At 43.2% G+C, this 20,985-nt stretch overlaps 8 protein-coding genes across 8 annotated transcripts; 4 read left to right on the top strand and 4 right to left on the bottom strand.

The window, feature by feature from the left end:
* Nucleotides 1-324: 324 nt before the first annotated feature.
* Nucleotides 325-2,096, bottom strand: EDB82DRAFT_546255 (membrane transporter; the record flags this gene model as incomplete). Its single annotated transcript, XM_065609459.1, has 7 exons — nt 325-412; nt 454-660; nt 761-1,217; nt 1,275-1,540; nt 1,584-1,721; nt 1,760-1,995; nt 2,049-2,096. The coding sequence occupies 7 exons, from the start codon at nt 2,094-2,096 to the stop codon at nt 325-327; spliced, it is 1,440 nt and encodes a 479-aa protein (XP_065463688.1).
* A 1,048-nt stretch (nt 2,097-3,144) lies between these two features.
* EDB82DRAFT_546254 (uncharacterized protein) lies at nt 3,145-4,118 on the top strand (the record flags this gene model as incomplete). The annotated part of the gene is made up of 3 exons (XM_025726210.2): nt 3,145-3,271; nt 3,355-3,698; nt 3,732-4,118. The coding sequence occupies 3 exons, from the start codon at nt 3,145-3,147 to the stop codon at nt 4,116-4,118; spliced, it is 858 nt and encodes a 285-aa protein (XP_025580800.2).
* A 1,802-nt stretch (nt 4,119-5,920) lies between these two features.
* EDB82DRAFT_200136 (uncharacterized protein) lies at nt 5,921-7,262 on the top strand. The gene is made up of 3 exons (XM_065607199.1): nt 5,921-6,320; nt 6,376-6,790; nt 6,844-7,262. The coding sequence occupies exons 1-3, from the start codon at nt 6,147-6,149 to the stop codon at nt 7,167-7,169; spliced, it is 915 nt and encodes a 304-aa protein (XP_065463687.1). The 5' UTR covers nt 5,921-6,146; the 3' UTR covers nt 7,170-7,262.
* Nucleotides 7,263-8,374: 1,112 nt separating this feature from the next.
* Nucleotides 8,375-10,548, top strand: EDB82DRAFT_557180 (uncharacterized protein; the record flags this gene model as incomplete). Its single annotated transcript, XM_065609693.1, has 4 exons — nt 8,375-9,339; nt 9,408-9,817; nt 9,885-10,477; nt 10,531-10,548. The coding sequence occupies 4 exons, from the start codon at nt 8,375-8,377 to the stop codon at nt 10,546-10,548; spliced, it is 1,986 nt and encodes a 661-aa protein (XP_065463686.1).
* Nucleotides 10,549-13,795: 3,247 nt separating this feature from the next.
* EDB82DRAFT_432127 (uncharacterized protein) lies at nt 13,796-15,350 on the bottom strand (the record flags this gene model as incomplete). The annotated part of the gene is made up of 5 exons (XM_065607712.1): nt 13,796-14,391; nt 14,493-14,502; nt 14,708-15,069; nt 15,205-15,235; nt 15,291-15,350. 5 exons carry the CDS (start codon nt 15,348-15,350, stop codon nt 13,796-13,798), a joined length of 1,059 nt encoding a protein of 352 aa, XP_065463685.1.
* A 165-nt stretch (nt 15,351-15,515) lies between these two features.
* Nucleotides 15,516-16,306, bottom strand: EDB82DRAFT_462730 (Mss4-like protein). The gene is made up of 2 exons (XM_025726206.2): nt 16,127-16,306; nt 15,516-16,071 (listed from the first exon to the last, which is right to left on the bottom strand). Exons 1-2 carry the CDS (start codon nt 16,190-16,192, stop codon nt 15,727-15,729), a joined length of 411 nt encoding a protein of 136 aa, XP_025580796.1. The 5' UTR covers nt 16,193-16,306; the 3' UTR covers nt 15,516-15,726.
* A 1,047-nt stretch (nt 16,307-17,353) lies between these two features.
* Nucleotides 17,354-20,111, top strand: EDB82DRAFT_446893 (uncharacterized protein). The gene is made up of 3 exons (XM_065607805.1): nt 17,354-18,543; nt 18,601-18,852; nt 18,940-20,111. Exons 1-3 carry the CDS (start codon nt 17,410-17,412, stop codon nt 19,876-19,878), a joined length of 2,325 nt encoding a protein of 774 aa, XP_065463684.1. The 5' UTR covers nt 17,354-17,409; the 3' UTR covers nt 19,879-20,111.
* On the bottom strand, nt 19,979-20,823 carry EDB82DRAFT_462722 (flavoprotein; the record flags this gene model as incomplete). The annotated part of the gene is made up of 1 exon (XM_025726204.2): nt 19,979-20,823. The coding sequence occupies exon 1, from the start codon at nt 20,750-20,752 to the stop codon at nt 19,979-19,981; it is 774 nt and encodes a 257-aa protein (XP_025580794.1). The 5' UTR covers nt 20,753-20,823.
* Between the last annotated feature and the right edge of the window lie 162 nt (nt 20,824-20,985).

Here is a 20,985-nt window from a genome sequence, read left to right as displayed (position 1 = left end):
TAGCCATGCAGTGTTCAAGTGTCCTATTACAACTTTCATAGTGAGTGATGAGTGGGTTGGAAACTGGGTGGGTTTGCGAGTTATATTGGAATTATATCTGTGGTGCGCCTTTATAGTACGGCCATCCTAAGGTTATCTTAGATGCCCGAGGTTCTCCTAAGTATTACTAAAGTCAATAATAAGCGTTATAAATAAGCAGGCAACAATATGATGGAGAATACTATTGATAAAAATTATATCTATACCCTAAAACCCCTTCCATCGGATATAGGAAGTCTCCTGATAACTATTATCTTTCGTCTTCTATGTAAGTTCCACCACAAGTTACAAATTCACCGGCCACTTTCTCCTTACGTTTCCTCCATACTTGTAGATTAGTGCCGGGAAAGGAATCATTGCAATAAACACGAATCTAAGCAAGGAATTCCCCATCCTAGCCCCAAGCTCTCATACATACTCGGACAAGCAAGAGGAAGCACGCTTCCAAAGGGGCAACGGAGGAACGCCATGGCAGCGAGAGCAGAAGCTGCGTGTTGCGGGAACGAGTCAACGAGGTATATCTGGACTGCAGAAAAGATTCCCATCATTCCGACTCCGAAGGGGAGAAGTACGATGATGGGCACGATCCAGTGCGTGCGTTTGTAGGACGACCAGCCGTACCTTTGGACCACTGTTAGCAGAGGATATTATTGCTCACTGTAGAAGGGGTAGCGTACCAGAAGAGGGATATTGGTATCAAGAGACCAGGAAGACACAAGACGGTAGCTGCATCTCGGGCTCGTAGACACCATTGTTCTTCCTGGTGAGGCTGATAACCGTGGTATCAGATGTTTTTGCGACGAAGCTGATACCGATGAAGAACCCGATGCCCACGCCAATGTAGGCCAGACCGCATATCTCTGGCGACCAGTCGTAGACCTGGATGAAAGGTTTTGCGATGGTTGTGAAGAGTAGAAGGAGAAGACCAAACACAAAGTTGATGTATAGAGAGAGGAGGAAGACAATGGGTGATGTGAAGAGCAACTTGAGCGGACGGATAATGCCCCGTTTAAGGACATCACGACGGCTCAGCAATGGTTCACATGTTTTGTATGTTAGGATATTCTGGAGGTCAGGTCGACCAAGCTCCGATATGAGACGTCTTATTTTCCACTCGAGAAGCACAACGGGGTTCGTTTCACATTTTAAAATAGCGATGCCGCCGGTGTTTATACATCCTGCGATGAACAATATTCAAAAGTCCCATCTCCATCCTGCGCGCTGAGCAATGAAACCGCCGCAGATAGGGCCAAGGACCGGACCGAATATGACCCCAAGAGAATACATGGACATGGCTCTACTACGCTGCTGTCGCAAGAACAAGTCGCTCATGACACTAGCACCCAGCGTCAAGCATGTAGACCCTCCCAGCCCAGCCAATAGACGCATGGTGATGAGGCCGCCAAGATTTGGTGCGAGTGCATAGCCCAATGTAAAGGCGCAGAAGAAAATGTTGGCGAGGTTGAGGACAATGCGGCGGCCGTAGATTTCGCTTAGTGGGCTGAGGAAGGGAGGACCAAGCTGATTTGTGATTAGACGAGAACATGGATGGGACTGTGTTGCTTATAGAGCAACCAAGAAGGAAAATACTGATAGACCATGAGCCCAGAGTTTGGGAGGAGTTGTGTAAATCCTTGTTCATAAACGAGATTCCAGGCGCGTACATGGCGGACGAGAGGTTGCTTAAAAAGTGATTGCGCCAATGAAGTAGATGATATACCATTTTCGGAAGTCGGTGAGGTTTCTAGACTGCGATTGAGCCAGGGGAACATGCCTCAGTTTGGGGATATGCTTACCTGGGGTTAGTTGGTCATCCTGGCTATCCCAGCCAACGAGTCCTTTCTCCAATTCACTGAGTGGATATTTCTTTGATAAACTCCCATCGTCTGTTCTGGTATTCTGCTCGGCGGGGCTTTGCTCGTTGTCTCTTGTTTGCGCTGGGGACGTTTGTGGTACCTAAGACGTGTTGGATATCTATTAATAATCTAGATGTCAAGATTAGAGCTTACATATTCCCGTTGAGCTTCAGTATCTTGGTCCTCATTTGTCCTCATCATCTTGTTGTCTCGTGCCAAAGTGTCCAGTTACAATACACTGCTGCGAGGCGGAGGTGTTATTGATAGTTGGAAGTAGTAAGGGAGATAGCGCTGCGATGTTTGGTTTGGATGGAGAGTGTGTTTGATGTGAAAAGTTGTGAAACGGGTATAAAACAAATTTGAACCGTTAATAGTATCGGGGGAGATGGAGGGAGAACTCGAGTAATCATCGGAGTCAAGGGGGTTAAGAAACTACTTTAGATTGTGACCGGGGCTCGGTGCGCTAAGACTCGGTGTAAACATCGGAGCATCGGTAATAAAAGCCCCAGATCTGAAGGGTGATGTCTAGTTGAGACTCCATTTCATTGCCAAAGGCAGAATTTAGAACAACTAAGTGGAAACTCGGGTGCTATTCTACTGCCCGTTGACTTGACTCATGTAGGGCGACCCGGCGTCCTTGGGCACCAAGAAAGGAAACGACTGTAGATCTGTCGGTATAGACTAACGCCGATGCCGAACTGGAGTATGTAGGTCCCTCTTATATGAGTACAGTACTTACAGGATGTGATTTATCTTAGAAGCCACTCACAGCATTCCAGTACTGCCAAACAGATCTTAACCTCACAATACCTTTACCAGTCCTGATATCAATATCCTCACCAACGCCCAACATACAAATGAGCAAGAGTCAGACCACCAACGGCCACCAAGAGCCAGCACCTTTCAATATCTCTATTATCGGCGCCGGGTTTGTCGGTCTTCCCATCGCTCTGGGCCTTACATTCCGCAACATCCCGTCACGATCTACGAACAGACTTACGCACTGAAAGAAATCGGTGCCGGCATCGGAATCTCAGGTAGTGGGAAAGCCTGCCTGAACTTTCTGGATCCCAAATTAGCCAAGACCCTCGAGACTGTAGCCAACAAGTCCCCAACGGGCTACCAGTGCATCGATGGCTTCAGCCAGGAGGATGTCAGGCTACGGTCAAAGGACAAGCTGTTTGACATGGTGTACGGCACTCCCGGCGGCGGTGCGTATCTTTGTCATCGCGCGCAGCTCCTGGCAGCGATGATCGACCTTGTCTCGCCTCATCGGCTCAAACTGGGAAAGCGCGTGGATACAATAACAAAAGGTGAAGATAACGAGAAGATGGTTATCAAGTTCTGCGACGGTACTTCTGCGGAAGCCAATGGCGGTATGTGTACATTTCACCAAGTCTGCCAGTCTGAGAACTGGTAGGATGAACGAAGACAACTAATTTGTTTCTGCCCATATTAGTTATGGGTTGTGATGGCATCAAATCTCGGGTCGGTCGGATCGTCGCTGGAATAGACAACCCGGCTTCATACCCTCGCTATGCCCACAAGAGTGCATACCGCTGCCTCGTCGACATGAACAAAGCCTTCCCTGTCCTAGGCCATCTAGCCAAGCGCCAAATTCTCTTTGCAGGCCACGGCGCGCACATCATGGCCTATCCCCTCGCCGACTGCAAGTACCTCAACGTGGTAGCCTTTTTTCGCGACAGTGGCGACTGGTCGCATGACCAGAAACATACATTTTCAGCAAACAAGGACGACATCGTCGACTCGTTCTCCCGATTCGGCCCTTACATGCGGGATCCGGTCAAGTTACTCCCAGACTAGCTCAACCGCTAGGGCATGTTTGACACGTTGGATCACCCGCTTTCTTCCTTCACCAACGGCCGCATCACGCTTGCCGACGATGCCGCTCACGATACAACTCCTCATCTCAGATACGGCGCGGAGATGGGTATCGAAGATGCAACTGTGCTTATAGCTGTTCTAGAGCAAGCTGCAATGGTCTTGAAGAAAGGAGACCGAGGCATCAGCAAGGAAGATGCTCTGGTACATGCATTCGGAACGTATGATTCGGTTCATCGAGAGCGCGCACAGTGGCTTGTTCAAATCAGTCGCCGTCAAGGAGAACTCGTTAAGTGGGAGGTTCCTGAGATAGAAGGGGATTGGGATGGAATCTACAAGGACACGGATGAACAGATTCTACCACTGCTATTGTTCGACTGAGAGGGCATGATTCATCAAGCCACTGACGAGTTCGCCCGCCGTATACGTTCCTGAGCGTCTAAACTGTCTCAAGTGTATACAGGGCCATTGATCCATGTGTTGGATCTACACAACACGTTAAAGGAATAGATTCATAAAATATACAAGCTCAACTGATGGTACCGGTCAAGACGCTGCGTGAGACGGTTAACATTGACTGAGAAAATGACGTTCCAGACCCCGAAAGACGACACGTTATTTTCTACACCAGTAAGCGCAAAGACTCAGCAGTAGGTCTGAAGCGATGGATCCTATAGAAGATCTGATGATCTCGGAGCAGCATGTGTATTAACAATTACCTACTCGCCGCTCCGGTAAGTCACGTCTTTGATCTTACTGAGGTTACCTCCCAAAGAGTTTATTGGTTGGCCGACAATTGCTTTGACATGATCTCCTGAATTTTAAAGACCCTGGGCAATACTAAAGGCGAGATGGGAACTGGAATATAATCGTCATTTTGTCGACAGAACTTTTATTTCATTGATCCCTGTTGATATCCTGATGACCTCGCCAATGTACACCTTTTCAGCCTATTAGCGGCCTACATAACGGAAAGGTAAGTGTGTCGAACCTACTAATAATCCCCAAGCTTAAGGTTAACGACGATACTCTGATTCTGAGAAGCGCCCCTACAAAGCTGAAAACTTGATCTAGTCATGCTTGATCTTTTCACCAGCATATGATCGTTTTAGTGGGCCCTGGTACAAGTGTTTAGGTTGATCCGAATTATAACTATTAATCTGCACTAAAGTTCGAGAGAGAGAGGCTGGATCTCTTTCGACCCCGTGAGGCTTGGACTGTAGAGAACGCTGTCTTCTAACTCCAATAATTAAAAGGCTGTACTTTGGCAAGAGTTTGTCAGTCAAGGCACGAAACCTATGCCATTGAACTCCACGACCATTACGTCGCAGTTCGGGGCAAAAGGACGTCCGGCGCGGAGCAATAGGCGCCGATGAGACAAGCTGTAAACGTTGTGGAACTAAATCTAAGCGAATGTGGCTTCGGTCTATACGAACGATCTACAAAGGCCAAGGTTGCAGAGATTTCTGAATACGAGCTACAGATACATAGCAGAGACTGAGGTTTTCAAGCATGCTCCACTTCGTTGGATAGGCGATGGGATCTCAACACGACAACACTACACCTTGAGTAACCCCGGCTGTAGACGGTTGATATTCCTCGCTTCGGAACTTATAGTGCGCCCGCCATCGGTGGCATAGTAGCCAACATCACGGCAGCCCTTTTTGCCAAAGGATATAGGCTTGCAGTGCAAAACATCGGAAGACCTCCAGTTAAACAATCCTTTGGTAGCTCCTGGGTAGGTCGGTTTACAGCCTTTAAATAACGAGATACCTTCTAAGTGCTTCAAAGAAAGAGCTTGTCTAATGACCAGTAATCCCTCCTCTTTTGAGAGCCCAGGACTAAAATTAAAACGTAATTATCATCAAGTAGCTTGATTCCACGTTATTATTACTCGGCCATTATTACCCAAACCTGCCATTTTCGGCAGGGTATCACTATTGTTCAAAAGTGACTAGACCTAGATAAGAATAAGTCCTTTTCATACACTTTCTTATCACACTGAAAGCGGCAATGAAATGGCAGCATACTTACGCTAAAGTTTTGCGCGCGCCTATGACGCAAAGGCACTTGACACGGCGAGAGATTGTCCCGCGCCCCCACTTTTAGTCGCAAGTCGTAGAGTTAGTACGCTTCTTTATAATAAATACCATGGTAGTAAGTTGCTCCGAGGTGCGTTGTTTACTGGACATTTTTACCATTCGGCCGAAGCGGACATTTGAACTTTTCCAGTAGGTTTTATGAGAAGTGAACAGTTGTTTGAAGAAGCGCTATTGATCTGAAAGTTGGAATGTGGTATAAAGATAATCGGCTGCGGCCACCACGTTCATTAAAAGCTACACATTCATCTCACGCATAATTATCACACACAATTACAACTTCAGTTCTCCGAGTAATAAGTTCATCAACATGTCAAAGGTTCTCACAGTCTTTGGAGCCACTGGCAAGCAGGGCGGCTCAGTCGTCCAGACCATCCTCGCTGATAAGAAGCTTTCGAGCGAATTTACAGTCCGCGCTGTTTCCCGCGACATCAACAAGCCTGCTGCAAAAGAGCTTGCAGCCAAGGGCGTTGAAATGGTAGCGGCACGTGTGATGGAACCCTTTATCAGATTCTTAGCTAAACCTTGGTTTCTCCCAGGCCGACCTCTCCGACGCTTACTCTCTGGCTTCGGCTGTGCAGGGCTCTCACACTGTCTTTGTTGTGACCAACTTCTGGGAGACCATGTCAGCCGAAACCGAAGAATTACAGGGCAGAGCCGTGACCAATGCTGCAAAGACCGCTGGCGTACAGCACATAATCTTTTCGGCGCTCTTGAATGTGTCAGAAGCGAGTGGCGGTCGTCTGAAGCATATCGTTCATTTTGACAGCAAAGCTCGCATTGCTCAGTATATGCGCGATAGCGGCGTGCCTTGCTCGTTCGTCTGGCCGGGTGCTTTCATGGATGATTTTGTCCAGTACATCCGCAAGAGCGGGGATGACGAGTACATCCTCGCGCTGCCTATAGATGGTGACAAGGCGCAGATGCCTCTATTTCTCGCCTCTTCTGACATGGGTAAGTTAAGCAGCGTGTGGCCCTGATCATCGATCGTTAACCTCTTGTCGTAGGCAAATTTGTCAAGCTGGCTATTGTAAACTACCCGAAATATGTCGGCAAGGATATCTTCGCCGCAGCTGGGTACTTGACTCCTAATCAACTGATGGCAGAGTGGTCTGAGGCAACGGGCAAGAAGGGCAAATATGTGCAGTTGCCAGAGGATGTTTTCAAGTCCTATATGCCCCCTTCTGCTGCGCAGTTGATCTATGAGAATATGCTGCTTATGCAAGATCCGGGCTATTTTGCCATGGGCGAGCTGGCCCCATTTCTCAATGCTGTCGATGAGAAGCCTATGGCGTGGAAGGATTTTGCCAGAGTCAACCAAGATAAGTGGTAAACCATCAGTGAAAAATAGTATAGAATTAGTATTATAAGTAGTTTACTATAGTGGGTTACTTTCTTTAGTCTAGCTAGTTGCTTTAGGTAGGGTTAAGATTATAAGAAGTCTTTTATCTCTATATGAATATATCCTATCTTAACTATTTATATTTTTTATTATAGTATAGTTAATTATTCTTTATAATTTATATAATATTAATACTCCTGCTTAATAGAAAATAAACTATATTAATTATTAATACTTATTATATTTTAATTATTTTATATAAGATTTTATAGTATAGCTGAATATTTAGCTTAAACTCTTATAATTATTAATAATATATAAAAAAGCCTTTCAAGTTATTTAATAAATAAATAATCTTGCTATTAATATGTTTAATCTATACCTATATAAGAGAAATAAATATAAAAAGTTGAAATAATTGAAATGATTCTTAGGGCAGAGATTTAATTTTAGAATTAAAATATTTTACATTAAAAGGGATAAAGTGCTAGCTAGTTTCTTTAGCTAGAAAATAAGCACAATAGTAAGTTTATTAGCTTATTATAAGTATATACTAAAGCTATTATTATTAAAGTTATAGCTAGCTTATACTTAAGGTAGACTTAATTAGGAAGTGTTTACTTTAGCAAAGACTCTTTTAGTAAGACTTAAGTGGTATTTTGCGAAAATTATATCCTTTATATAACTTTTTATACCCCACGTATACTGAGAGGATTACCGAAGGCAAGTAGGGCTCGGTTTGGGAGTGTAGGCTTGTGCCACCGAAAGAGATACTTTAGCCAGAACTATAGCCGGATTGGCGCAGGGTTAAGAAAGTTTAATATAACAGTGCGCAGCTCAAGTAATCTTTGCTAAGCTGCAAGGAGCCTCTAGTCATCCAGCAACTGCAGTCTTATTGTTCAGCCGTAAGGTCACTGCTTGATAATAATTCGATATGCATGTTGGAGGCGTTAAGCCTTGGAGACATGGCGAGGTGGCTGAATCATATGATAAAATCCATCTAAAACGTGTTTTCCAGCTCTGTTTGCGTCTCCATTTCTCTGTCTTATCCTCCCGCTCCTTAGCACTACTTAATTTCACAACTCTCTCATTCCACTAGCCCATGCCTACCTGGACGGCGCAGCCATCCTTCAGAGCCAAATAGTTATAACCAAGTGCACAACGCCCTTTTCTCTTTTTTACCGTTCCCAGTCACTATGGTCCAACTCGTGCCGTATGAGGGTCTCTGGCGCGACTATTCCCAGGATGGCCTTGGTCAATTGACACTGACACTTCCTATACGTTATGGGGCATATCTTATCTCCGCAATGACCCTCCTAATCTCTCTAGCTGGATCACGCTTATGGACTATTATTGCTTACGGTCTTCACCAGTCCCGGCTCGGCCACAAGACACAATTTGACCCAGTCCATCTCCAGATCCAAACGTTATTGCGAAATGATGTTACGCCTTTCTCTGCCATGAAGGACGCCTTCTCATTGTCCCGTGCCTGGGGCGGGAAGCTACTTTCATTAGAGAAACGACTTGTACCACTTATGTGTCTGGCTGCACTGTTATCAGTGCTTACCACTGTCGCCGGTATCCTCGCCTCCAGTATGGCGACTCGCAGTGAAGAAGCCATCAGAATTCTAGCGATGCCCGAAGAATGTGGCAGCTGGGAATTTAACTGGACCAAGTTACATTCATTATATACTGAGGCGGCACGGAACCCACTATCTCACCATCTCAACGCCATAACGAAGGATGCTATGGACGCGCGGGCATATGCGAAGGAATTCTACTCAGATACTAAACCCTTGTCGGCCGCCAGCTCAAAATTTCCGGTCGAGAAGCTTCCATACACCGATACAATGGAGCCATGTCCGTTCGGGGGGAAGAATAGATGTCTCTCGAACAATACGTCATCGCTAAATATCTCCATGGCCTGGGACACGGGAATGCTGGACTCACATACTCACCTTGGAGTCAATGCACGGACTGAGGACCGTGTCAATTTCAGGAAGAAAGTCACGTGCTCACCTGTGAACGTAGACGACCTCGTCACAAGCACTAAAGGAGATGGTATAGTTGTGAATGAACTCCAGAAGTTGCTCAACGTGAGTTTTTCTATTCCTCTCATCTTCCAAAGCAACAAATTGGCCACAAATGGCTATACTGCTACGTAAGTCCTGATTATTACTTTCATCCTTGTTCCAATGTCCTATAGATTATTAGACACTAATTTTCTAGGGGTGCATTTTACCTTGGAGCACTCAAATCTCAAGGCTGGGCATGGCCATTCAACCGCGCGCACACAGACCTGTCGCTTTGCCTCATCAGCCAGAACTCTGTAACCTATCCTGAGCCAGTTTATGATCCCCTGTTCTGGGCGAACGGCTCTAGCATCTACAGGGACGTTAACGGGGTTGTTCAATACTTTGGAAACAATGACTTCAACATTCTGGCTTGCCTGGAGCAGATACAGTTATGCAATCCGAGAGCCGGGAAATGTACAAATATTACAGACTCTGTTACTGCGTTACGGGAAACAGAAGCCTTGGAACTCAATATCAAGCAGCGGATGACGCTTCACCGTACTGCAATGCTCCTGGGCCTTGGCAATATTGCATCACTCGGTCCCCAAAGTCTTGGGGCAGCAGGTAAGTCGATATTCCACACTGGTAGTCCAAGAACAATATTAATTGCCTGGATGTAACTTATTGCTAGGCCTTCTAGCAAGGGACCGAACCTATAGCGATACGCTCTCCACATCTCTTCCACCTGATCAGTGGCAGAAAGAGGCTACCCTCTGGTTTGAAACTGGGCTTGCTCTCTTGCAAGCTCATTTTATTCGATTTCTCGGCCGGATCGACCTAAGTAGCCCAGCGATGTACGGCGATTTTCTGATCTACAAGCCGCTTGCCGACCTGCCGTTGAGACCGGAGCTTGATGCTGCGCGCACATTGTGTCATAACCAGAAGATTGCCACAACCGGCCGCCTCCAGAACTTCAGATGTGTTGACTTGATACTCGTGTTCGCGCTCAGCCTCTGTGTTATCTTGACAAGTCTGCTTCTAGAGCGGTGCGTGAAGACAGGTCGGCGGCACTGGGTAACCCACACTGGGCAGTCGCGGCAGCTTACATGGGAAATGGACGGCAAGTTCTGGTTGCTACACATAGCTCTTGGGAGCGTTGGCGTGGGCCCGTGGAGGCTGGGAGGGAATTCTATGGACTCAAGCATTCCAGTAGCTGATGAAAGTCATCTGCTCAATGGACCCACTGAGCTCGGTGCTGAGCACTTTTATACGTCGAACAAAGAAGTGGGTAATACAGTGTGAGTAGCCTGTCCCCATCACCTACTAACCCCTCGCAGAGGAGTGCACAAATTTGATACGGTATTTAGATTGATCTCAACTGAGTGGAAACCCACCACGACAACGATCCATATGAAACCAAACTTTGGTTTTTAACGCTTTGGTGGAAACACAGGGGCGTTAATCAAGGCACAAAAGATTTTAAATAAAAAAATATATTGGGCGGTTAAATTGCTTAATGTACGCATTGTATATAATAGACGAGCGATCAATCTTTTACTGTAGATCACTTCTCCTTCCACCCAAATTCTTCTTCCAGATGCCGTGTAACGGCTGAGTCGCGCAAGCCGACAGACATCAAAGAGAAATCTGTTGTTGAATAAATTATTAACCTGCACATAATTTCGTCCGTGACTTAGCGACCTGGAATATATAGTTTAACCACTACTCGCTGACTTAAAAGTGCACAAGGCCCAAATTATCCATCCTGAGAACTAAGAATAGGGTTGCCCATCCCACTGTTCATAGTAGTTATATATCGATGTTAACTCCCGGCTTAGTATAAAGAATGCAACCTTCCAGTCGACTAAGTGAGGGTTAATTAATTAGCAGATATTAGCTTATAATCGTCTATAATAATGAAAATTATTAGTTGGCTAACCCTACCGCATAAAGAATTATTACCGCTACTTATAGATTAGATATAAATAAATAAATTACTAAACAAATTAATTAAATATACTACAGTCTTACATTGTATTATATAAACTTAAAACTCTACATTTAAACTCCTTAGAAAACCTAATTAATGCACTAGCTTATAGACTATACTATAGCTATTTTAAAGATACTATAGTTTTATTATTAAGTTATAATTAAACACTGCAATATAAAAAGCTACCCTTGATTTAAAATATAGTTTAAAACTTTAATATTTTAATATAAGTTTACTAATAAAGTTTTAAGATAGTATATTATATAATTAAATTATAATGGTTATAATTCCCAAGGGATAAACTAGTCTATATTAGGTTTATATTAGCAGATATATAGGGCATTATAATACTAAGCATAGTAAAGTGTTATATCTCTTAATAGTAAATAGAGCAGGTAAGGCATATTTAAGTAAAGATATTTTATTAATAGCTAGTAAGCTAAGTCCTATCTAGTGCTAAAGGAGTATATATATATATATAAAGGGTTACTTATATAATAGTAAGCCTTAAAGAAAGGCTTATAATATTAGAGGTAAGCTATAGGGTAGGTTTTATATATATATTATTATAACCAGGTTATACATACCCCACTTTCTCACTTTTCCACTTTAATATAACCCACTTTCACACTCACTTTGCACCAATTATAACAGGACTAAAAGCTTAACTCTTAGTCCCTGAACTCTAACTAATTAAATAAGGACTAAATAACTTTATATTAGTCTAGGATTAATAACTATATATCTCAGTCTAAGACTAGTATAATAATAATACCTATTGCCTTATACCCCTAGACTAATATAAATAGCTATACTCTTTAAGTACTAGATAGAACTTAGCTTACTAGCTATTAATAAAATATCTTTACCTAAATATGCCTTACCTGCTTTATTTACTATTAAGAGATATAATACTTTCCTACGCTTAGTATTATAATGCCCTATATATCTGCTCATATAAACCTAGTATAGACTAGTTTATCCCTTAGGAATTATAACTATTACATATATAAGTAAGCTTATTAAGGCTTACTCTGGTGTAAGTAAGCTTAGCCTTAATTAGAGGAAAATTATAGGGTATATATAATATAACCGCTGAGATTATAATATAATTAATATAATAAGGATATTATTATTATTATTATTATTATTATTATTATTATTATTATTATTATTATTATTATTATTATTATTATTATTATTATTATTATTATTATTATTATTATTATTATTATTATTATTATTATTATTATTATTATTATTATTATTATTATTATTATTATTATTATTATTATTATTATTATTATTATTATTATTATTATTATTATTATTATTATTATTATTATTATTATTATTATTATTATTATTATTATTAAGTAAGATAATATTTATAATCTTCTTTTAGCTAAAGAAATAGCTATTAATATAGTTATAAATATTACTATAAAGGCTTTTTCTTTTAAGCAGTATTATATTATATAAGGCCTATAGATTAATTAAATAAATAATATAGCTAGTAGTAGATAGACTAGGGACTAATTAACTATATTTTAAAGTACTTAATAATAAGTTATAGGAGGTAAAAGCCACTATATATATAAAAGCTTCTTTTATTAGCTTCCTATTATAGAGTTTAATTATTACTATATTAATTATTTTATTATAATTATTAGTTATTAAAAGAAACTTAGGGTTAATATATTAAGTTCTTAATCTATATAAATCCTTTAGTTTTAAACTTATAAGAAAACTTTAAAAAGACTTAAGCTTAAAATAGAGGATAAAGTAAATAAATAATAATAATAGAAATATCTATAAAGAATAAGTAAAGTATTTACTTAGGTAAAACATTTACTTATAGTATAAAGTATATAAGGCAAGAATAGTTTATATATAGCTTATTAGCAGTAATAAATATATTCTATAAGTCTTATAGGCCCTGGAATTTAATAGACTCTAGGACTTCTTGAAACCTATTTCTCATTCACTACAGGGAAAAACTGCGCTATTATATTACTTATTTACTTAATAATATCAATATGCATATAAGCAGCCATATATAACAATAGTAGCTCATACATGCATAAAGCGTTTTTATGAAAAGTTTTCAATTTTAAAATAGTACATTTTAACACAGGATATAGTATTATTTTCGTGAAACTATATCCTTTTAATCCGTGCAAACTGGTAGGCTCCTAAATGCCACACGGCTGCTGCCCTTGCCGGGGGTCTAATGTTATTCTATTAGATAATTAGACTAAGGACTTATAGTCCCTTCGTTGCATTAGTGCTTGAAGAATGACTGAAGCAGTAAAGGCGTGGGTTTGTAGTAGAATGATTATATTAAAGCGGTAAGCAAGCAGGCTTGCAAGGGCAATCTTTATATAATTTAGGTATAAGATGGCCAGAGAAGGACAAGTCTAACTTTCGTGAACCGAGAGAGCTAGCTGGCAAGAGCTTGGCCCAACAAAGAGGATGTTTGCGGATCCCAATTGAAAAATCCGTAATTTTATTAATAAAAATGGGTAGACTTAAATTGTTTTTTTAAAAACTGCTGTATATGCCTGAGACGTCGGGGCCGGAAGTAAAATAAATAATCAACTTGATATTTACCTTCTCCTATCGAGTAAACTCTGAACCCAAGCCTTTGTTTCCAAGCTGGGGAGATGGGATTGGAGAACGGCAAGCATGGGCCATGACATAAGCAATAATCTAGCAGTCATACCAGGTCCCCCTTGCGCACACTTCAAGTTGCCATCAATAACCATGCGTATAATCTCGCAAAGCTCGTCCACTACGGTCGCCTTCAACACACTTTCCACTGGGGCCCCGACATCTTCTAGCAGAGATAAAAGCATTTCGGTCATGTGCAAGCGCATCGTCAGGTACAGACTCTTAGCTATTGCAACGCTCGTCTCATTATCTGGACTTAGTAATCCATTGAAGTACCCGGGGTGGGAAGCAGAACGCGGACATTGGGCGACAAGGGATGCGACATGCCCAAGGTCTGCAATTGTCTGAATGATTTCGTCGAAAAGTGTAGCTACATTTGCTGAAAACAGGTTTGAGCAAAGTGTAGATGTCAAAATGCGAACTTTTCCGGTAAGCTCGACACAATCTTGTATAAGCGGCTCGATTGTACGAAATTGGGCCCAATTCGTCCAAGGACTTACAAAGTCGGCCTCCAGTGAGCTCGGGTCGGTGCCTAGGAGGAAAATATCGAGTAGCTGCACCAGGCAAAAGACGAAAGATATCAACGTCAGCTAGAGTTTGAGACTTTGCAATATCATAGAAAGATTGACTTACACGAACATGCCTATAGAATTGGAAGACACTTATATCCATAGAGCTGTCTAGTTTTTGCTGAGTTCGGTATCGAATAAGCGCGAGTGCGCCTGTAGCGTGTGGGTGACATTTTAACCCATCTGTCTCTACCTTTCTTTCCGACCGTTGTTGAACGATGACCTTCGTTAGTTAGCATATAAATGAACATTGAGAACAATGAGGATCAGAGGACTGACTTCGAAGAGGCCTAGGAGGAAAATGGACATCAAGATGGCATCATTCTGCAATCGAGCCGGGTCGGCGATATCTCTCTTCAATGCAGAAATTGCGGCGCAATATTCCAATTTGGGTAGAAGTCCATATTGGTTAAGATTTGCAGACGAGTGGGCAAGAGCTGCGGCTTGGAGAGCATGCATGAAAGGCGATACAGAAGTTTTGACAGCTATGAAGGGAAGGGCTACGAACACGCCCACGCTGGCGTCGAAGCACAAATCATAGTACATCCGATGAACAGCGTCAATTTGGACGTTCTGGTCAATATACCTGGGAACTGAGACGGGCGAGGCGTGAATGGCCGATGCCGACAAGGGCGGTGTATCTGTGTTGTTTTGTCTCAGGCGTTGCTGACGATTCACTCTCAATTGTACCTTGCGAGAAACCTTCTCGTTTTGTTGTCTGTGTATCAAGCTCCAGGTATCCGGATAACCAGGGCATATATGGGTGAGACGCTTACATCGCCCACATGATGGTTTTTTGAGATCGCACTGCATACGTGGTGTGAGAGATTATGTGTCGCTATCGCATGAAGCACCGCCTCACCTTGACACGGCTGTCTTTGCAGTTGAAACAGCCCATTGCTGGTCGTCCGAGATTAACCATGCTCGAGGCTCGAATACATGAATTACCATAACCTGAGAGGCAATGGTCGAACGTGGAGGGACTTTATATGAACGAAATGTTGGTAAACTCAATTTGTGAAATGAACATTAGAATATCGATCGGAATTAGTAATGCCTCATAGTGAAACGCCACCGTACCCATCATCCCGTGCCAATCCCCACATTTTGGTGATACCCCGTGCCGTGATTGCCACGCTAAGCTGTGATTGTCCCACACCGTTGACCATAATATATACAACTGCACAAACCCTGCGCGCCTCCCGATATCCCAGTATCTCAACTTATATCCTGCATTTCAACGAAAATTGTATGGACGGGGCGAAGACAGAATGGGTGAGCGAATTCCACCTTGCATTTCACTCCATCATTTCCGTCTTCTGAGAAGCACCTTCAATGGGGGACATCCAGACCGGGCGTCGAGACACGAAGATCTCTCCTTGAGGCTTGATGGTAGCCAAGAGCTCGGGATCATCAAAGATACCCGCCTTGACAAATTTGATACCAGGAGCAGCAGGGCCATCACGAAACACTGTAGTACCGCAGGTAGGGCAGAATGTATTCGTAACAGGATTGCCAGCCTTGCTCAGCTTTGTGAACGTCTTCGACGGTCCCTCAAGTTGAACCAGATCACCAGGGACAACCCAATTGAGGCCGTGAGTGCTACCAGATGTCTTGCGGCAATCTAAACAATGGCACAAGACCTTGCTTATACATCAGTAACGGTAAAAGAAAAGTGAGGGTTAGGAAAGTTCATACAACGGCGACAGGGTTACCCGAGACCTCGACTTTGACTCCACCACAAAGACAATGACCAGAAGACATGGTAATAAGGACAGGAAAAGGGAATTCTGCAGATGAGCTTATGCTTAAGAATGAGAGAGGTCTGATATGATTTCTTGTTTAGATATTAATCAATTGGAATGGGCTGGATAACGCGATACCTTTATAATGAATGCCCAGTAGACATCGGCAGTAGCATATATACCAGCCTCCCCATACCGACAAGGGTTAGGTACTGTCTGATCGCGACGAAGTGGGATAATGCACTAAGCTTAATCAGTCACATATAGCGAGGGCGACCTCTCATTGGATGATGTAACGATGGCTTGTGTATTTCCGCCCTCGAGTTCGTCAAGAATTAGTAATGGATTACTCGATCCCGACATATATACCCTTACTAATAAAACCTATAACATGACCTCTATATTCAGATCGTTTTTATGCCGTATTGAACTTCTTCTCAAGCAGTCATGCTTTTCCAAATCAAGTCAGGACTTAAACACTATGCATTCAACAGAGTTTATAGGCAGGCATACTTCGATAAACTAGCTTGATTCTGTGTCTAGTACCTGCAAGCAATACTAGTCATTATGTGTTACGATCCCTATGATTACATCACGTATACCCCATAATTTTCACCAATCAACAAAAGGCTCACTCCGATTGTCGTGAGCCTTCCCCCATATGCAACCTACTCTATAGCTCACCCAACACATCGTAAGCCTTCCACTCAAGCTCACTTGACGCATCATAAGCCTTTCCCAAACGCTCACCTCTCATCTAGTAAACCCCTAAGTATATATATATATATTCATTTAGCATTAGTTAGAGCTTAGCTCAACAGCTATTAATAAAACATCTTTACCTAAATATGCCTTACCCGCTCTATTCACTATTAAGAAACGTAATACTTCGCTATACTCAGTATTACGATGCCCTACATATCTGCTAATATAAACAAACCTAGTATGGACTGGTTTATCCCTTGGGAATAATAACTATTATAATATCGGCTTATGCGGAGTTAATTATGCCGCAGCTAATGCCGCATTCGCCGGCGTCATTAGCTTTATACACTTCCTTTATTAGCACTAGTTTAAGTTCCGGTCTTCGGAATAGCGATTTTACCGGAATTAATTTAAAACTTTAGAACAGTCTTATATTCTACTCCCTCTCAGTCATTCCCTTTCCGTCTTCTCTTTCCGTCTTCCCTTTCCGCCTTCCCTGTTTCTACTTTTGACTATTCTCTACCAAGCAACATGATGATTTCACGCGCCACTAAAAGGACAGGGAACTCGTTACCCACTGTTAGCGGCAAACGACGAGCTCCGTATACTGCTCATGCATGTGTTGCTTGCCGACGACGGAAAGGCAAATGCGACGGCCAGAAGCCATGCGACTACTGCGAAAACCGGGGTCGGACATGCCTTTACGATGAAGAAACTGTTTCTCCAGGCATAGAAACAGTTACAGCTACAGCCAGCGTTACTAGAGCTCCGGCACAACCATCAGCGTTCCAAAGAGACGAGTCTAATCGAAGCCTTTCGCCGCCGCTGACACCAGCCGCAGCCAATGGTCCGCCGTCTCCAGCCATTCTACCAAATAGTTCAGGGGCACCCGATGTACCTAGTGATGGATGCGGAAGCGACAATGACAATGACCTTACAAGTCTTGTTGCAAGTCTTCGCACCGAGTTACAACAAGTCAAGGCCATGGTTGAAGCGCAAAGTAATGGGACCCACAGCCTAGGTTCAGTTGCTTCACCCCACACATTGCATTCACCTGGTGACCACACAAGTTTGTCAAACAGACGGCCGCATGGCACTCAACCCGATACCACTCCAAGCTATGTTAGCCATTACTTTTATGGTCCTACAAGTCCAGACTACAGCATGAACTTGGTACAAATCACTTTGCGACAACTGGGTTATCTCACATCATCATCGCACCAACCCATGCTACCAAGTGTAAATGGTAACGATGCTGTATTGCCGCCCATAACACATTGGCCGTCCAGACGTCATTTTGACCGCTATCAGCTATTGCAATTCCGGCCATGGTTATCGCTACAGGAAGCCAAAGATGCTGCAGATACATATCACAGAGTCATAGGAGAACTGCACCCATTTGTCAACATTGACAGAGTTAGAAGCCAACTGGAATCATGCTATTCCAGTGATACGAACCAATCTTTGGGTGGAGAGAGCGACCAGCCTGACGATGATGACCTGATCATCTTGGTACTTATGCTGGCTGTAGTAGCACAAGTCTCTAAAGACACTTTACTTGCAACGATGGCATCCGTCCTTCATTCTAACTTTATGCCCTCAGCAAATGCCGCGATTACATCTTCTACAACTAGTATCAAACAAGTCACCATCGCCTTACTGCTGGTAAACAAACCCAGCCAGCTAATTCCCTATCAGAGCATGCTAACATATCTGATCAAGGGCTACTATTATTTCTCCCACGACCTCTCAAGGCTTGCATTAAGGTTATGTGGCATTGCTGGACGTATGTTGATGGAACTTGGCTTCCACAATAGCGACATGTTGAATCACATTCTCAAGACCGATTCTCAACGTAAAGAGGCTTCTGCTATCATGTGCTCCGTAATTATACTTGATCGTCAATGGAGCGCTATGACTGGCTTGCCCGCAAACTTCCCCAACGCGGCGTTTAGTCTCACGCCTACATTCATAGTGAGTCACCTAGTATTGCTTTTAGCAACATACCTCGAAACATCAATGAAATACACTGAGCTTATCCGCTAACTTGGAATACTATAGGACGATATGCCATATGCAAAGGCTATGTACATGCTCATTCACATCAGCGACAGATTTGACGAACCTATATCTATCGCGGCCAGGGGAAATACTCGTATCGATGATGATGTGATGGAACTATTGGTTTTCCAGATTCAACAGTGGCAGAAAAAGTGTGTCGGGGATAAAGACCTTTCTGACATGGAGATTTGGTTTGATGAACCATTAAACCTACCTCCGTCATGGCTGTTATTGCTGATCTACCGAGCTGCGTCGATAAAAAGCCTTCTGCTACGTCCTTATTTCTTTCCAACGTCGGATATCGAGAAGAGCAAACTATACCTTCCACAGGCCATGGAATTGGCAGTCAGGGTCACAGGGTCACTTCACAAACTGGACAATGTTACGGATATGTACCGTAACCAGCGACCGTACTACCAGCACATCCTCGCGTCCATTTGTGCTCTGATGTTTCTAGTGGTGGGCTACATTGAGAAGCATCGCTTAACCATGTTACCGTATTTGACCCCAGGATATGACGAACAAATCCGTGAATGCTTTGTACGAGCACGCAATCTATCACAAAAGTACGGAGATGTGTCCACGGCCGCAAAAGATTTAGGGAAAAGGATTCGAGAACTTTGCCACGCTATGGAAACGTATGGTAAAGCACAGAGAGAAGCCTCTGATGAAGCAATTCCGTCTACAACCGTTGCATTCCAAAGCAACACCACATTTACAGGTCCCTCTGCGACATCACAAGGCATTGGTCTTAACAATGAGCCTCGAGAAGAGGCCTTTGTCCCCATGACAGATCGTACTTTCGAGGCCGAAATGAACTCCTTCGGCGCGAACTTGGGCTTCGAGTTGCCGATGGAAGGTGATCATGGCCCGCAAGATACTCTGCCATGGATATTGCGAGGCTGGCCTGCTAATTCACACAGTTTTCTTTTTCAATAAGTAAGGTTTACAAATGAAAGTAATACGATTTGATTTCGGGACGCTTGAAGTTCATATCAGCTTATGAAATAGTTCAATCGACATCTTGCTCATATCCCGGCTACATCTCAGTCTGAGTTTTCTTGAACCCCTCCCATCGCTCAAATCCATTAGTGAATATTCCCATCATGTCCAACATCCTTCCAGCACTTTGGTCGACAATATCATCGATTCCCCCAGGCCTGGTATAGAAAGCCGGAACAGGAGGGAAGATGATGGCGTTAGCACGACGAAGAGCAAGCATGTTCTCAAGATGAATAGAACTCAAAGGTGTTTCCCGAATAGCTAGGAGTAGTTTGCGGTTTTCCTTGAGTGTGACATCGGCGGCTCTTGATATTAGGTCATCGCAGTAACCAGATCGTACTGCAGCAAGAGTTTTCATGCTACAGGGAACGATCATCATTCCGTCATGCTGAAAGGATCCTGAAGCGATTGGCGCTGAGAGATCTTTTGCTGTGTATGATCTACTCGCAAGTCCTCGAATATCAGCTTCGCTCATGGATGTTTCGTATTTGAGTGTGGCTAATGCCCATTTGCTAATGATAAGATGAGTCTCCACACCTAGGTGGTGAAGAAGCGTTAAGATGCGGATGGCGTACGGGGCACCTGTTGCACCTGTAATCCCGACAACGATCCTCGTCGGCCTTGTTGATTCCAAAGATGGGAGAGCATTTTCGTAAACCTGGTCTCGTGCTCCATCCGAGCTCAAGTACGATTGGCTTGTGGAGAACAGCCTCACATACGGTCTTTGTATGGGGCGTGTAGGATAGTAGAACGTAACCTTTTTTGAAGACACTCCAAGAAGCTGGCGCGTGGCGGAAGAGACTGCTTTCATGGTAAATAAGATGTCGTGTAGGGGTTAGGCAAAGAGAAAAAATTAGTGCTTGCAATACACTTTCGATTATCAATCTTTATCCGGGTAATAGGATTCAAAAAAGAAAACACACATTTTATTCCAATGCCTTTAACTCTACGGAAACATATCACCCTTCCCGCCCAGAGTGGCCATCCGTTTTGTTTCCGGAGCTCCGCATTACCTTGTAATCTATTCCAGCTTCTTGTTCCGGT

Source organism: Fusarium venenatum (genome assembly GCF_020744135.1).
Source record: "Fusarium venenatum strain MPI-CAGE-CH-0201 chromosome Unknown EDB82scaffold_3, whole genome shotgun sequence".
NCBI lineage: Eukaryota > Fungi > Ascomycota > Sordariomycetes > Hypocreales > Nectriaceae > Fusarium > Fusarium venenatum.
The sequence above is the reverse complement of the archived record's forward strand: the minus strand, read 5'-3'. Positions and strand labels throughout refer to the sequence as shown.